We start from the raw sequence: 12,333 nt of genomic DNA on the forward strand, positions 1-12,333 counted from the left end.
GGCTATTTATGCAGGCCTCTACGTCAATACTGGACGAGATCCTTGAGGAAAGGGGTTTTTCTGCATCTTCGGTAGCAAAAGTACTTCCTTTCCTTGACTGGCCTCAATTTCCTAATTTAGAATGAGTCTTTGGGACTGCTGAATGGCTGAAAGGGCCCTTCCAGCTCTGTTATCTTAAACTGAATTTAAGTGGCAGAGACTTAGTAGATTACCCAGTCTACCTCTCTCCTTTTCCAGAAGGGGAAACTGAGGGTCCAAGAAGGGCTTCACTTGATGCTATTCTCTTTCTGGCCTCCGGATCAGGGCTTCTTGGAGGGCATGCAGCCCTGTTTTCCTAACTAGGTAAGGGGAGACACGCGGCGTCTCCAGGGCTCGGGGCGCCGGAAACACGTGCGTGCTCACCTACGTGTACACACGTGAGCATACCTACAGCAGCAGGGGGCGCTCAGGCCGGCAGGGGGCAGCACAGACCCGGTTTGCAATTACCCGGCGCAGCCCCGAGGGAGGAGGGCGTGCTGCAGTCCCAGCGGCGGTGGCGGTAGCTGGAGGTGCAGCCTCCCAGGTGGGAGGCGGGGGCTGCGGGCGCAGGAAAAGGCGCCTGGGGAGCGGGCGCTCGGCCGGGCCTCCTCCGGCCCCGGGCGCGGCGCAGCGAGGGGGAGTGAGCGCGCCGGGAGCACGCAGGCGCCCTGCTCCGGCTGGCCCTCGGCCGACGCGCCGCGCGGGAGCAGCCCGCAGCCCGCCCCCCCGCTCCCGCGCCCCCCGCAGCCCCCGGCCGCGGGCGGACGGCCGTCGGGAGCAGCCCCTCAGCTGCGGGCACAGGCCGCCGGTCCCAGAGAGCGCGCGGCGGCAGCAGCGGGACGGCTCCGGGGCCGCCCCGAGCGCGCTCTCCCGCCTGCGGCCACTTGCAGCCGGAGCTGGCCGGGCCGGCGCGCCCCGCAGGCAGCTGGAGCGCGGCCTCGGCCTCAGCGGGAGCGAGCCCCGGGCCGCAGCCCGCGGGAGGCGGCGCGGGCGTCCGCGGCCACTGACGGCGTCGCGGAGTGCTCCCGGGCGGCGGCGCAGCGGCGGCGGCGGCGCAGGGGGCGGGGGCAGGGGGCGCCCCAGCCAGGATGCTGCGGTTCCTACGCCGGACCTTTGGCCGCCGCTCCATGCAGCTCTACGCGCGGGGCGCGGCAGGGCGCCGGGCCGCCGGGCTGGGGGACGAGCGCGACGGGGGGCCGCGGGGGGGCCCGGCCGCAGCCGCCGCCTCCACGCCGCTGCCCGCCGCGCCCGGGGGCAGCGTGTTCCCGGCCGGCGGAGGGCCCCTGCTCACCGGCGGCGCGGCGGTACACATCTCCGCCGCCGGCGCTGCCAAGGCCACCCTCTACTGCCGCGTCTTCCTGCTCGACGGGACCGAAGTGAGCGTGGACCTGCCGGTGAGTGACCGGGCCAGTCCAGCGAACTGGCACCCCGCGCCCCTTGGGGCAGCTCCCCACCCCACATGCTTTCCTCTGGGGCGCTCCCCTAGCACCTTTCCGCGATCCCCTCCCCCTTCCGCGAGTACCCCTTATTCTGGTTTTCCCTTTGGACCACCCGTCCCGGTCTCTTTCGAGGACCCATCCCTGGCCGGTGCCCTCTTCTTGAAACATTGCGCTGCTGGGTAGCACCTTCTCTGGTTCCCACCTCATCCTTTGGGTCTCAACCCCTCCCCATCGCACGAGTTCCCTCGTCCCTGCCCGCCGGCGCGGTGACAGGTGTTCCCCTTCGCGCCCCTTGATTCCTGCGGGGGTTTCTTGGTGCTGGGTTGTTGGTTAGAAAATCTCAAAGCAATGCAGGGCTGCCCTGGCATGAACCGCCTGCCCACGCAAAGTCCCCACCAGGCCTGCTACTCCGCAGGTGCCCGAAGTTTGGGAGGGAGTCAGGGTAACAAATCCATTCTCTTTTGATCCCTTCTCGATGCTCCTCCACCACCCCCCCCTCCCCCGTTCCCTATCCCAAATAGTCCCTGTAGGGGGACCTCGCAGGGGGTTGGGCGACTTGGGCGCCAACTCTAGAATCGACTCTCTTGGACCTGACCAACTTTGCGCAGGGCAGAGCCGTTGCTGGGGCACTGGGAGTCCGCCCCAGGGCCCCTACGGGGCCTGGAGCGCAGGACTTTCCCCTCAGGCAACGTGTGTGGGGCAGCCAAGGCACCCCAGGGTGGCGGCGGCGCCGGGGCTGAGCCGGCCACTCGCCCACAGGTGGTTGCACCCCGCCCTCCTCCAGCAGAGAGAGCTAGGCCGGCGCTGCTGTCCCCGCCAGGGCGTCCGGCTACCTACGTGTCTTTCTAGCCAAGGGGCCAGATCTGGTCAGATCAAATCAGCACGTTAATGGGGCGCCTACTGTACACCTCGCGCTGCGGCAGACGGTGCCTTTGGGAATCTTTGGGTGTGACTGAGGAGGACACAGCAATGAATGAGCTTTAGATGAATGTTACAGATCATCTCGACGGTTTCAAGGGAAAAATAATAACATACCTGGACTTCCAAAAAAAGCATTTAGGCCTTCTTGGGTGGGGGAAATTCTTTGGACTTTGCGAGGGAACGAGGAACATGTAAGGGTTTTTAGATGGGAAAATCAGAGCCTGCCTGGCCCTGGGTTTAATGCTTGCCTGTGTAGGTTTAATTTTGAAACAGTTTCAGTTTATGGCAATTTTATTTTTGTGGCTCCTAGTGCTCTCCATAGGATATCATTTTGTTATGATAATACCCGTTTGGGTTTTTTTTTTTTTTTTATTCAGAGAAAAGGAGCCAACATTCCGGTTCTTAGAGTTGTCTAAAATAGCATTAAAATGTTACTGCTGTCGGCGATTGAGGCTCTCCAGCTTTTATTCAGCTGGGAGAGGAGGCCCAAAGAACCGGGAGGATTGGGCAGCTCCCAGGTGAAGAGGATGTGGCGTATTTTGCATCTTGGATCTGGAAAAGGGATGCTCTCCTTTGGAACTTTGACAGTGCTCCTTGCTGATGATTTTCTTCTGTCTTTTCCCCCAGGGATGGTTCATTAATAAAATGTATTGCTTCTGTCAGGTTTGTGCGACAGGCTTAAGTGGTGTTTCTGGGATGAAAGATGCAAACTGAGTAAAGTGCATGCGTGGTGAATAGACTCAGCAAACAAGGTACACACATGAACAGGTCACAGCAGGAATTACAGCTGGTGGAGCCCTCATTGGAGGGGGGTGTATTTGCATCCTAAAAGGCTTCTTCACTATTAAAGGCTACTTGACAAAAAAATTGACTGGGCTTTCTTATGATCATAGATTTCTTGATACTTTAAGATGTGATTCACCGAATCCCACGTTTTATTTATACAGAAATACACACACATATACACACACTGCCCAAAGGCAAATAAAAATCACTCAGTTTTGTTACGTGAGCCCTTGGGGAGGAAAGGTGAAGAAAAATCGCCAGTGAGCAAGGCTCATCGAATTAAAGATTTAGTAGATATTAGAACTGCACCACAATCCCCTACTCTCGTCTTCCCAGATCAGAGTCTTAGTTCTTGTAATTAATTCTTGGAGTTATGAGGCGAATGCCAAGCAGCCAGCTCCCCATGAACTTGCAGTGTGTGTGCTCCTTCAGAACCATTTCCCTGGGTTCCCTTTTTCTGCTGACCTCTTTGGCATTTGGCCCCACTTGTCATTATTCTCCTCTTCTGCATCCCTGGATTTTTTTTTTTTTTTTTATCACTTCCTGGGCTTTGGTGTTGCATGTCTGCCTGGCGCACGGATAGGATTTACCTTTGACCGCCATATCCCTGAGCCGGATTTTCTGTCCCCAGTCGCTTCCACGGGCACTCAGTGCACTTGCCAGGCCAACTATGGCTCCTTTGTAATTAAAACCCTCTGGTGGTGTTAGCGTCAGGAATTCTTTTACTAAGCATACTACAAGTGGTTATGCATCGTCATAAGCCATTTTATTAGCCCTGATCAGGATGCTTGTGTTCTGAAACTGCCTTGAATACAACACCCCCTGCTCAACGTGACAGTGTCAGGGCTCCTCAGTTTTCAGTTCAGTTAGCGCTTTTTGGGTGTCTCCAGTGTGCCAGGCACTGTGCTATGGACGCAAAGGTGAATGAGAGATGATGGCCTTGGGACTCTTGGGAAACAGATGGAGACACATTTTTTTCATTCTAAGTGATGCTAAGTGATATGACACACTCACTCAGACAGGGTGCCGGAGATGGACAGGCTGGGGGAATTGGGAGGACCTCCTGGAGACTTTGACACTTGAGATGATAGGAACTCAAATACAGTGTCCCTTGTGCATTTTTAGAATACCTATTGTGTTAAGTCCACTTCTTGGCCAAGCCACAGTCCATTCGTTACAGCTACTAAGGGAAGAAACAACTGTGTTGTCTTCTCCAGCTATCCTCCTTTGACAGGGCCTGGAGCCCCCTTGTCTGGTGGTGGGCTGTGTCCCCTAGCACGCCTGAGTGTTCTTACCCTTTGCCGTGGATAGTCACCAGTTTCCCAGTCTTTGATAACATGTGAATAAAAAGATCTTTTTAAAAAATCCATCTACGACATGCAGTCTAAAGTGGGTTGGCTTTACAGACCAGCTTCCAAGGGAGTCCCTTGGCTCACCCTTCCAACCAGAGAGCCACTCCGAGCCATTCCTTTTCAGAAAACCTGGCCTTACCTTGGAAGGTGCCTCTGTCTCCTTAGCCCAGCCCTACCCAGCCCTCAGGTGTGGTCTGTTCAGAGCAGGGCAAGACTCCCTCGGCCTGCCCTAGACACTCTCCTTCTATTAATGCAGCTGAAGATCTCATTAGTGTGCTTGGCAGCAGCACCCACTGTTGACTCATATTAGCTCTCTGTTGACTAAATCCCTGGCATTGCTTTTGCTCGTGTGGCTGTTGCTCAGTCCTGTCTCCCCCCACCCCTGCGTGCACAGTCTTCCAGCAGCTCTGTGTGGAAAGCTGTTAGGATGTGTGGCTGGCTGGTTAGCACTCCCACTATGCCTCGGAGGGCATGGCTTTGTTGGCCAGTGTTGCATCTGGCACACTCACTCTCATTGTCTCTGAGACTCCACGTTGACTCATCGCGGTGCAGTGGCAAGCACGGAGAGTTTCAGGATCAGCAGAGCCGTGTTTGAGTCTCGTAGGCTGGCAGTGCAGCATTGGGCAACTTCAGCTCTCTGGGCCTTAATTTTCTGGTCTTTAAAATGGGGATGTTGGAATCTATGGCCATGCCACCCTGAACAAGCCCGATCCTGTGTGATCTTGGAAGCTAAGCAGGGCCGGGCCTGGTTAGTACTTGGATGGGAGACCACCTAGGAAGATCAGGTACAGTAGGGTTAAAAACTTAGAGATTGTAAGCTGACAAGGTCCTTGAAATTTGTGAGGTCAACCAAGGGTTGCCTTGCCTGAAAAAAATAAATAATAAATAAAATAAAAAATTTAAAATGGGCGTGTTGGGAGGATTACGTGACAAGAAGAATCTAAACAGCCTCAGTAAATGGCAGGTTGTATTCTAATGTCTCATGCATTCTCTTTGGTCTATGGAAAGGGTTTAGAAAAATATCTAGGAATGGACATTAAAGAAAAGGAAAAAGCTGTGCCAAAAAGGCTACACATTACTTGTCTCTCCTTTGGTGGAAATTGGAAGTTGGATATAATGTGAGAGATGGTTTTTAAAAGTTTCACTTTGGATGAGAAAAGAATGCCCCTCCCCCCAAATGAATAGAAAAATGCACATTTTTAAGATTGGAACCTCTGGTCCAACAGAACATTCCAATACAACATAAAGGTCACATGCCTTATTTTGGACAGAGCATATCCCATCCATTATATATGTGGGAAACTGAGGCCTGTGGATAAGAAGTGACTTCCCTTTGGTCACTCAGTGAAGAGTTGGTATGTTTTACTTTAGGAACCTCAGTTGTCTGGCCTTTGGACGTGAGCGTAGGCTCAGCAGTAGGAAGAAGATGGACCCCTAGTCCTAACACAGCCTCTTGGCAGGACGGTGGGATATGTCCCTGGCAGTTGGAAGGAGGGCACGTTTACCCAAACAGAGAGAAACTCTAGCAAAATGGCTCTCTAACTTCAGTGTACCGAAAGTTTCGTTTGGGATTTTCTTTTCTCCAGTTAAAATTCCCAGGGCCCATTCCCAGAATTTCTGATTCTGTAGTTCAGAAAGCTGGACTTTTAACAAGCACCTCAGGTGATTCTGTGGAGGGTCCCTTCACACCCTTTGAAAATCCCTGGCTCCAGTACTGGGAGAACAGAGGGCAGCCCTACATACCTTAGGTACTGCCATAGGCAGTTCGGGGAGGTGGGGAGAGGTCATGTCTCTGGCCAGCTTTGAACTGGGGGTTGACAGTGCCACATCTGAGCTTTAGGGAGCCCATTTTCACCTCAGCAGCATGGAGGCTGGGCAGGAGGAGGGACTGGAGACCAGTTGCGCTATCGCAGTAGTCCAGGTGCAGGGTGATGAGGGCTAGGACGAGGGGCAGAGTGCCAGGACAGTTTGTAGGTGGTGTCAATTGAGTGTATGGGGGAGGGGAAGGCAGAGGGTGGGGATGTAGTAGAGTGTAGCTTGGAGGGCAGGAGTAGCTTCACCCTCAGTTGTGGGAAGGAATGGGGTACCATATAAGACATCCCAGGAAATAGGTGAAGGTACCTCCTGACTTTCGCCCTCTCCCAAGGTACTGGGTGCCATGGGCACCTTGCTTTATCCCAGGGCTCTGGGTGGCTTGTTTTTTTCCTGCCCTAGAGGGGGAAGGTATTGTTTGAAAGTGGCCCTCCAGTGCTTAATCCACTCCTACCCCTTCCCAAATGGTGAATGGAGACCATGGGGAGCCTCGGATACCTATGTGGGTCATGGGTTTGTGTATTTTTTTAAATTCCTTTGTTTTAAAAGGAGGTCTGGGGGTGGGGCACAAAGGTGAATGGTGAACATCCTTCCCAAGTGAGACATAAGTGTGATCTCTATCTAACTCTGGTTCCGCACTTGCTAGATTGTCAGTATTAATATTGAGGAGGGGAGGGGAGGGGAGGGGTCTTCTCAGCCTCCCCGGTGCCAGTAACATGACCCTACACTGGTCCAGGACTGAGCAAATATTAACTTGCTAAGCACTTCCACGTGCATAATCTCATTGAATTCTGTCCCTAGCGCACCGCTGTGGATGAAGGCACAGGTCTGTTTAATTTCGAAATGGCAAAAGGTGGGGGGAGGGGCAGATAGGACTTCCCCTTAAATTCTTGCACAGTGACTTAGAAAAAAATCCACTCCATAACCAGAGAAATCCTCCACCCACAATTTGTCCTCAAAACACGTGATCCATCCTTTTCCAGGGCCTGGCTCCTGGCCCTCCTCCTCCACTCTGCTGGGAGGGACTGTTCTCTCTCCTCTGGTCTGTCTGCACTCTGGTTTTCTCCTCTGGCCCATGACAGCTGCTTGCAGGCAGGGTCAGCTGCTGGTCCATCTTGGTGTTTTTTTTGTTTTGTTTTTTTTTTCAGGTTGGCGTGTGCTTTTCTCCCTCATTTTCATTTCACACTAGATAGAACATGTTTAAAGCGGAATGATTAGAAAATGTAGAGAGGCAAGAGAAGTTAAAACATCTAAAATTTCACCAGAGATAACCACTATTAAAATTGTGATGTGTATCCATTTGTACCTTTTCCTTCTCTTTTTAGATAAATATGTATTTAAATGGTGAAGTTATATAGGTTGATGAAAATCCCTCTCCGGCACAATTGAACAAGGACTGTAGACCCTCGAGTTTGTATCTCTTTAGAGTGAGGCCCTGTGTCTCCTGTCTCCCCTGTCTATTCTCTGGGACCCTTAACTGGAGGCGGGGGTACCCACAATGGCCATCTGAGCTGTGTACTGCCGACCGTCTCTGCAGGATGAGAAGCAACCTCTTTGGAGCCCTTTCCTCCAATCACCTGTACTTTCCGACGGGTGAAAGGTCCTGCTGATGTGGCCACAGTGTCCTTTGCGTCTGAGGGCTTGCGTTCCGAACACCTGCTTTGGGGCAGTCACCGCTCTCATGCCTGCCCAGGGTTGCCCACAGCGATTTGACAGAGGTGGGCAGCAACCTTGCAGCATCCCAGGCGTGACCCCTCTGCCCTAGGCCCCCCGCTCCCAATCCCCTTCTGCAGCTTTTGCCTCTCTGTAGAGCTGGATGTATCTCACTAGCCCCACCTGATTTTAATTTCTGGCTTATTTTTTATTTATTTTTCCCAGGTGTTTTTGTTTGCTCACGGTAAATTTTCTTCAGTTAGCAGAGGCTTATTGAGCACTTACACTGTATTAGCACTGGGGACGGGTACAAGAGGGATGAAGTAGTTCCAATCTTGAAGGGGAGACAGCGTGAACAGATGACTCAGCACCCCACGGTGCGGGAGTAGTGCCGAGGGTGAGCAACTGAACTGTGGGGCGGAGTTGGAGATGGTTCGATACCCAAAGTGACACATCGAGTTGTCCTAAAGGATGCATAGGAGTTCAGCTGTTAGACTTAGTCAGAAGGTGTTGGGACGGAGGAAACAGCAGATGCAAATGCATGCAGGGTGGGGACCAGAAAATCCCCTTTCCCAGGCTCTAGACTCCTTGAGAGAGGGGAGGATTATGTGCTCTGGCCGTGTCCCTGAATCTTAAAGTATGAATGAGAAACCTTTGAAGAGCAGGAGTGTGTCAAGCACTTGGTAAGAGCCAAGACTTACTGAGCATTTTGCCTGGTACTGTGCTAAGTGCTTGAATGATGATTGTCTCGTTGAATCCTCACAAAACTCTGTTGGCAGTAACTCTTGTTATCCCTGATTTGAAGATGGTAGAATTGAGTTAAGACAGGTTAAGAACCTTGCCCATATCACTTGCTAGTAAAGGTAAATTCTGGCTTCGATCTCGGACAGTCTGGCCTGAGATTCGTGGTCTGGGGAAGTCCTCTGACAGCAGGTCTGGGCATGGGAGGAGGGGGAGGATGGGAGTGGGTGGGTGCCGAGCTCGCCCCCGAGGTTCCGAGGTGGATGGGGACTTCTGAGCCTCAGAATATAGTTTCGCCCAGAGCGCCTTCTGGTTTGATGGCCATAATTCTTCAGCACCGAGGTCAGAAGTAAGCTAGTTTTTAAAAAGTGCTTAATAGAACACCATTAAAATGATCACAGAGAAATCATTTTATTTATTCCCATCCTGCTGCATAGTAACTGGTTGGTTTCACTTTATTCCCTTAAATCTTTGTGCTTCTGTATACGTGTTTGTAAGCGTGGGGTGTATCCTTTCCCTCCCTTCCATCCAAGCCTTCCTGACACATTTCTCACCAGTTTCTGCCCTCTTTTGAGCTTATTCTGAATTACTAAAATTCACCCCTCATTCTGTGTGTGTGTGTGTGTGTGTGTGTGTGTGTGTGTGTATGTATGTGTGCGTGCCATGAGTTATATCTATCTCTACTTGGAGGTTCATATGCAAAGGAGCTGGTACCTTACCTGTTGGGCAGTCCTACCCCGAGGCGGGTAGAATCCCTTAATTGCCACCATCTGGGGAAGATATTATTATCCTCCTTATGCGTGGTCTCAGGGAGCAAATGGCCTTGGGCCACTTGGCTGGTTAGTGTGGTAGAGCCAGAAGTGAATCTAGGTTTCCTGACTCATCTTCCAGTGCTCTTTCCCCAGACCCTACTGAGCACACCCAGCCTTCCTGTGTGACATGTATGCTCCTTGGAACTATTTTGAATGTCAGAATCCTTTGTGATTCGACAGGTCAAAACTTCATGCAATAAAACCCCCTTTCTCTCCCGGACCTCTGTGCCTTTGAGCATTTTTGGCATTTGGGTTCTACCATTTCTCAGCATTTTTTGCAGGTTCTCTTCCCCAAAGTCATAGCTGGCTGAGTCAAAGTCACACCAGGCTTACCTTTTTGAAGTTAAGAACTGGAAAATGATATCCCAAGGGTCGTGCGCCTCCAGTGGGGTCCTTCAGAGCTTCCTTGCTTCCCAGCACTGAGCGGGGTCCATGCTGCCAGCCGTGCCCCGGGACACGGGCTGCTGGTTCTGCAGGTGCCTGCGGAGTCCGCGTCTCTCAGCTCTGCGGGGTCTCCTCCTTGCCTGGGCCCTGATCCGAATGTCGTTGTCGTGAGTATCCTGTCTTATGTCTGCTCAAGCGGGTGAGGAAGGCCTGACGGCGCCTCTCGTTTATCCTACCTGCACTCTTGCACCCGTATTGAATTATGGATTCTTTTATAATTGTGAAACAATGTAAGTCATGTAAAATTGATCATTTTAACCATTTTTAGGTGTACAGTTCAGTGGCGTTAAATACATTCACAGCGTTGGGCAGCCATCACCAGTCTTCATCTCCAGAACTTGTTCATCTTCCCAAACTGAAACTGTGCCCATAAAACACTCACTCCCCACCCGCCTACCCCCAGCCCCGGGCAGCCACCATTCTACTTTCTGCCTCTATGAACTTAACTACTCTAAGTATCTCATATGAGTGGAATCATACAGGGTTCGCCCTTTTGTGTCTGGCTCCTTTTCCTTAGCATGATGTCTTCAGGGTTCATCCATGTTGTAGCACGTGTCAGAACTTCATTCCGTTTTGTGGCCCCGTAGTACTCCAGTGTATGTAGATGCCACACTTGGTTTATCCATTCATCCGAGTTACGGATTTTTGTGCCAGTCCGGGCCTTCCTAACTCAATCTTGCCGTTCATTAGTGGTACTCCAGTGGAGACTTGGATGTCCCCAGCCCTTCCCGCCTGGTTTTATTCTTGGCATTCTGGTGCCTCTGCCCCGGGACTGTTTTTGCTTCATGCTCTCCCTCCCAGGTCATCTGCTGTTAGTTTTTCCCCTGACATTTTTGTCTTGAGTTGCTCAGTGTTGACAAGTCCTCTGCCCAGCACGTTCTCTGAACTTTTTAATGATGAAATCTAAATACTAAAGAGTGTCTATAACATAAACAAAGAAAAATAATGCAACGAACACGCATATTCCCAGCACCCAACTTAAGAACAAAGACTGTTACTAGTGCTATTAAAGACCCTTACGCTTCTCCCAGTCGCATTCTCCTCCCTCCTGCTCTCCCGAAGTCGGTCTCTCATCCCTTCCTTTTCCTGTATGCTTCCCTAAACGACATATTGTTAGTTTCACATGTGTGTGGACTTTATATAAGTGGATTTTTCACTCACTACTGTGTCTGTAAGATTCACTCATATTGGCGAGGTAGCTGTGGTTCTTACTACTTTGTAGTTATTCCATTGCAGAAATCTATTGAAATGTATCCTTTGTGGGTGGGCATTTCACATGTTTTCAGTTTGGGGCTGTTGTAAAGAAATGCTACTTTGAACCTTGTGGAACTGGTCTCCTGGTGCACATATGTGAGCATGCATCTCTCCCGGGTGTGTACCCAGGAGCAGAATGGCTAGGAAGTGGAGAGCAAAGTTTTGATCGCTTGAAATTTTTTCCAGAGTCCCAGCAGCATAAAAAAGCATCTGCTGGTTTATTCTTCTCCAACACTTGTTACTGTGCAGCTTTCCTGTGTTATTTTACCAGTCTTGTGGGAGTCAGTGGGAAGTTCTGTGATCTTCGCTTCTCCCCAGTTATTGATGGAGTTCAGTATCTTTGCCCATGTTTACAAACCATCTGTATTTACTCCTGGGATGCCTTGTTCTGTTGGGTTTTTTTTTTTTTAAGTTGTATTTTTCACTTGCATCTTTCTGAGTTGGTCTCCTATACCTCCTTCCTCTTCTAAGGCAACCTCAGTGGAACCAAGTGATCATGTCTCTTTAAGCCCCTGAATCCACACACTTCCCTTGCAGGCCTTTCCTCACTAAGTAGAAATTCATGTTTTGACTTCATTTTCTCTATGAATGACCTGAAGTCAGTTGGTGTTGGTGGCTTTTGGTGAGCAATTGCAGGATCTAGAGGCATTCACTTCAGCTCCATATGGGTACTGGAAACTGGCCTTCTTTAAAGCATCTGAGTCAGGGCACACAGAGCAGTAAGACAGATTTCCTCGCCGTCAAGGAACTTGAGTGGAGATAAGTCCCTACACCTGGTATGAAAAGTGCTGTAGAGCATTTTAAATAAGCTCATAGGAAGGCTTAAGATGGGGATTGCGAAGGGGAGAACAGAGGACCTGGAAAATTTCAGAGAGAACAGGAGGAAAACAGATTCCCTGGTGGCCAGATTGGCATGTGCAAAGGCACTGAGGCTTGAAGTAATACACCCGAGATTTCAGCTCCTTATTCAGCCCTGCTAGTGAGCCCTCATTTCCCGCTGGCTGGTCATACTTTGAAAAGGTTGAAACTCCGTATTTGGAAAGATTTGATAGAAGAATGTCTTTTCTTCTTCTATGTCCACCCGCTGTGTCTTCATCAACT

General features: G+C 51.2%; 1 protein-coding gene and 1 pseudogene across 6 annotated transcripts in view; both read left to right on the forward strand.

Annotated features, from left to right (window-relative positions):
* Positions 1–507: 507 nt before the first annotated feature.
* The window catches only part of EPB41L4B (erythrocyte membrane protein band 4.1 like 4B), a 117,611-nt gene continuing 105,785 nt past the window's right edge, over positions 508–12,333 (forward strand). For 2 of the 6 annotated variants that reach the window (XM_036238962.1, XM_016130036.2), the window contains exon 1: positions 508–1,412. In XM_036238962.1, the coding sequence (XP_036094855.1) occupies positions 1,107–1,412 (306 nt within the window). In that variant the 5' untranslated portion in view covers positions 508–1,106. The remainder of the gene's footprint in view (positions 1,413–12,333) is intronic. The other 4 variants (XM_036238960.1, XM_036238961.1, XM_036238964.1 and 1 more) reach the window with 3 other exon arrangements.
* LOC118601486 lies at positions 5,195–5,313 on the forward strand (annotated as a pseudogene).

This window comes from Rousettus aegyptiacus, unplaced genomic scaffold, assembly GCF_014176215.1.
Source record: "Rousettus aegyptiacus isolate mRouAeg1 unplaced genomic scaffold, mRouAeg1.p scaffold_m13_p_3, whole genome shotgun sequence".
Classification (NCBI taxonomy): Eukaryota; Metazoa; Chordata; class Mammalia; order Chiroptera; family Pteropodidae; genus Rousettus; species Rousettus aegyptiacus.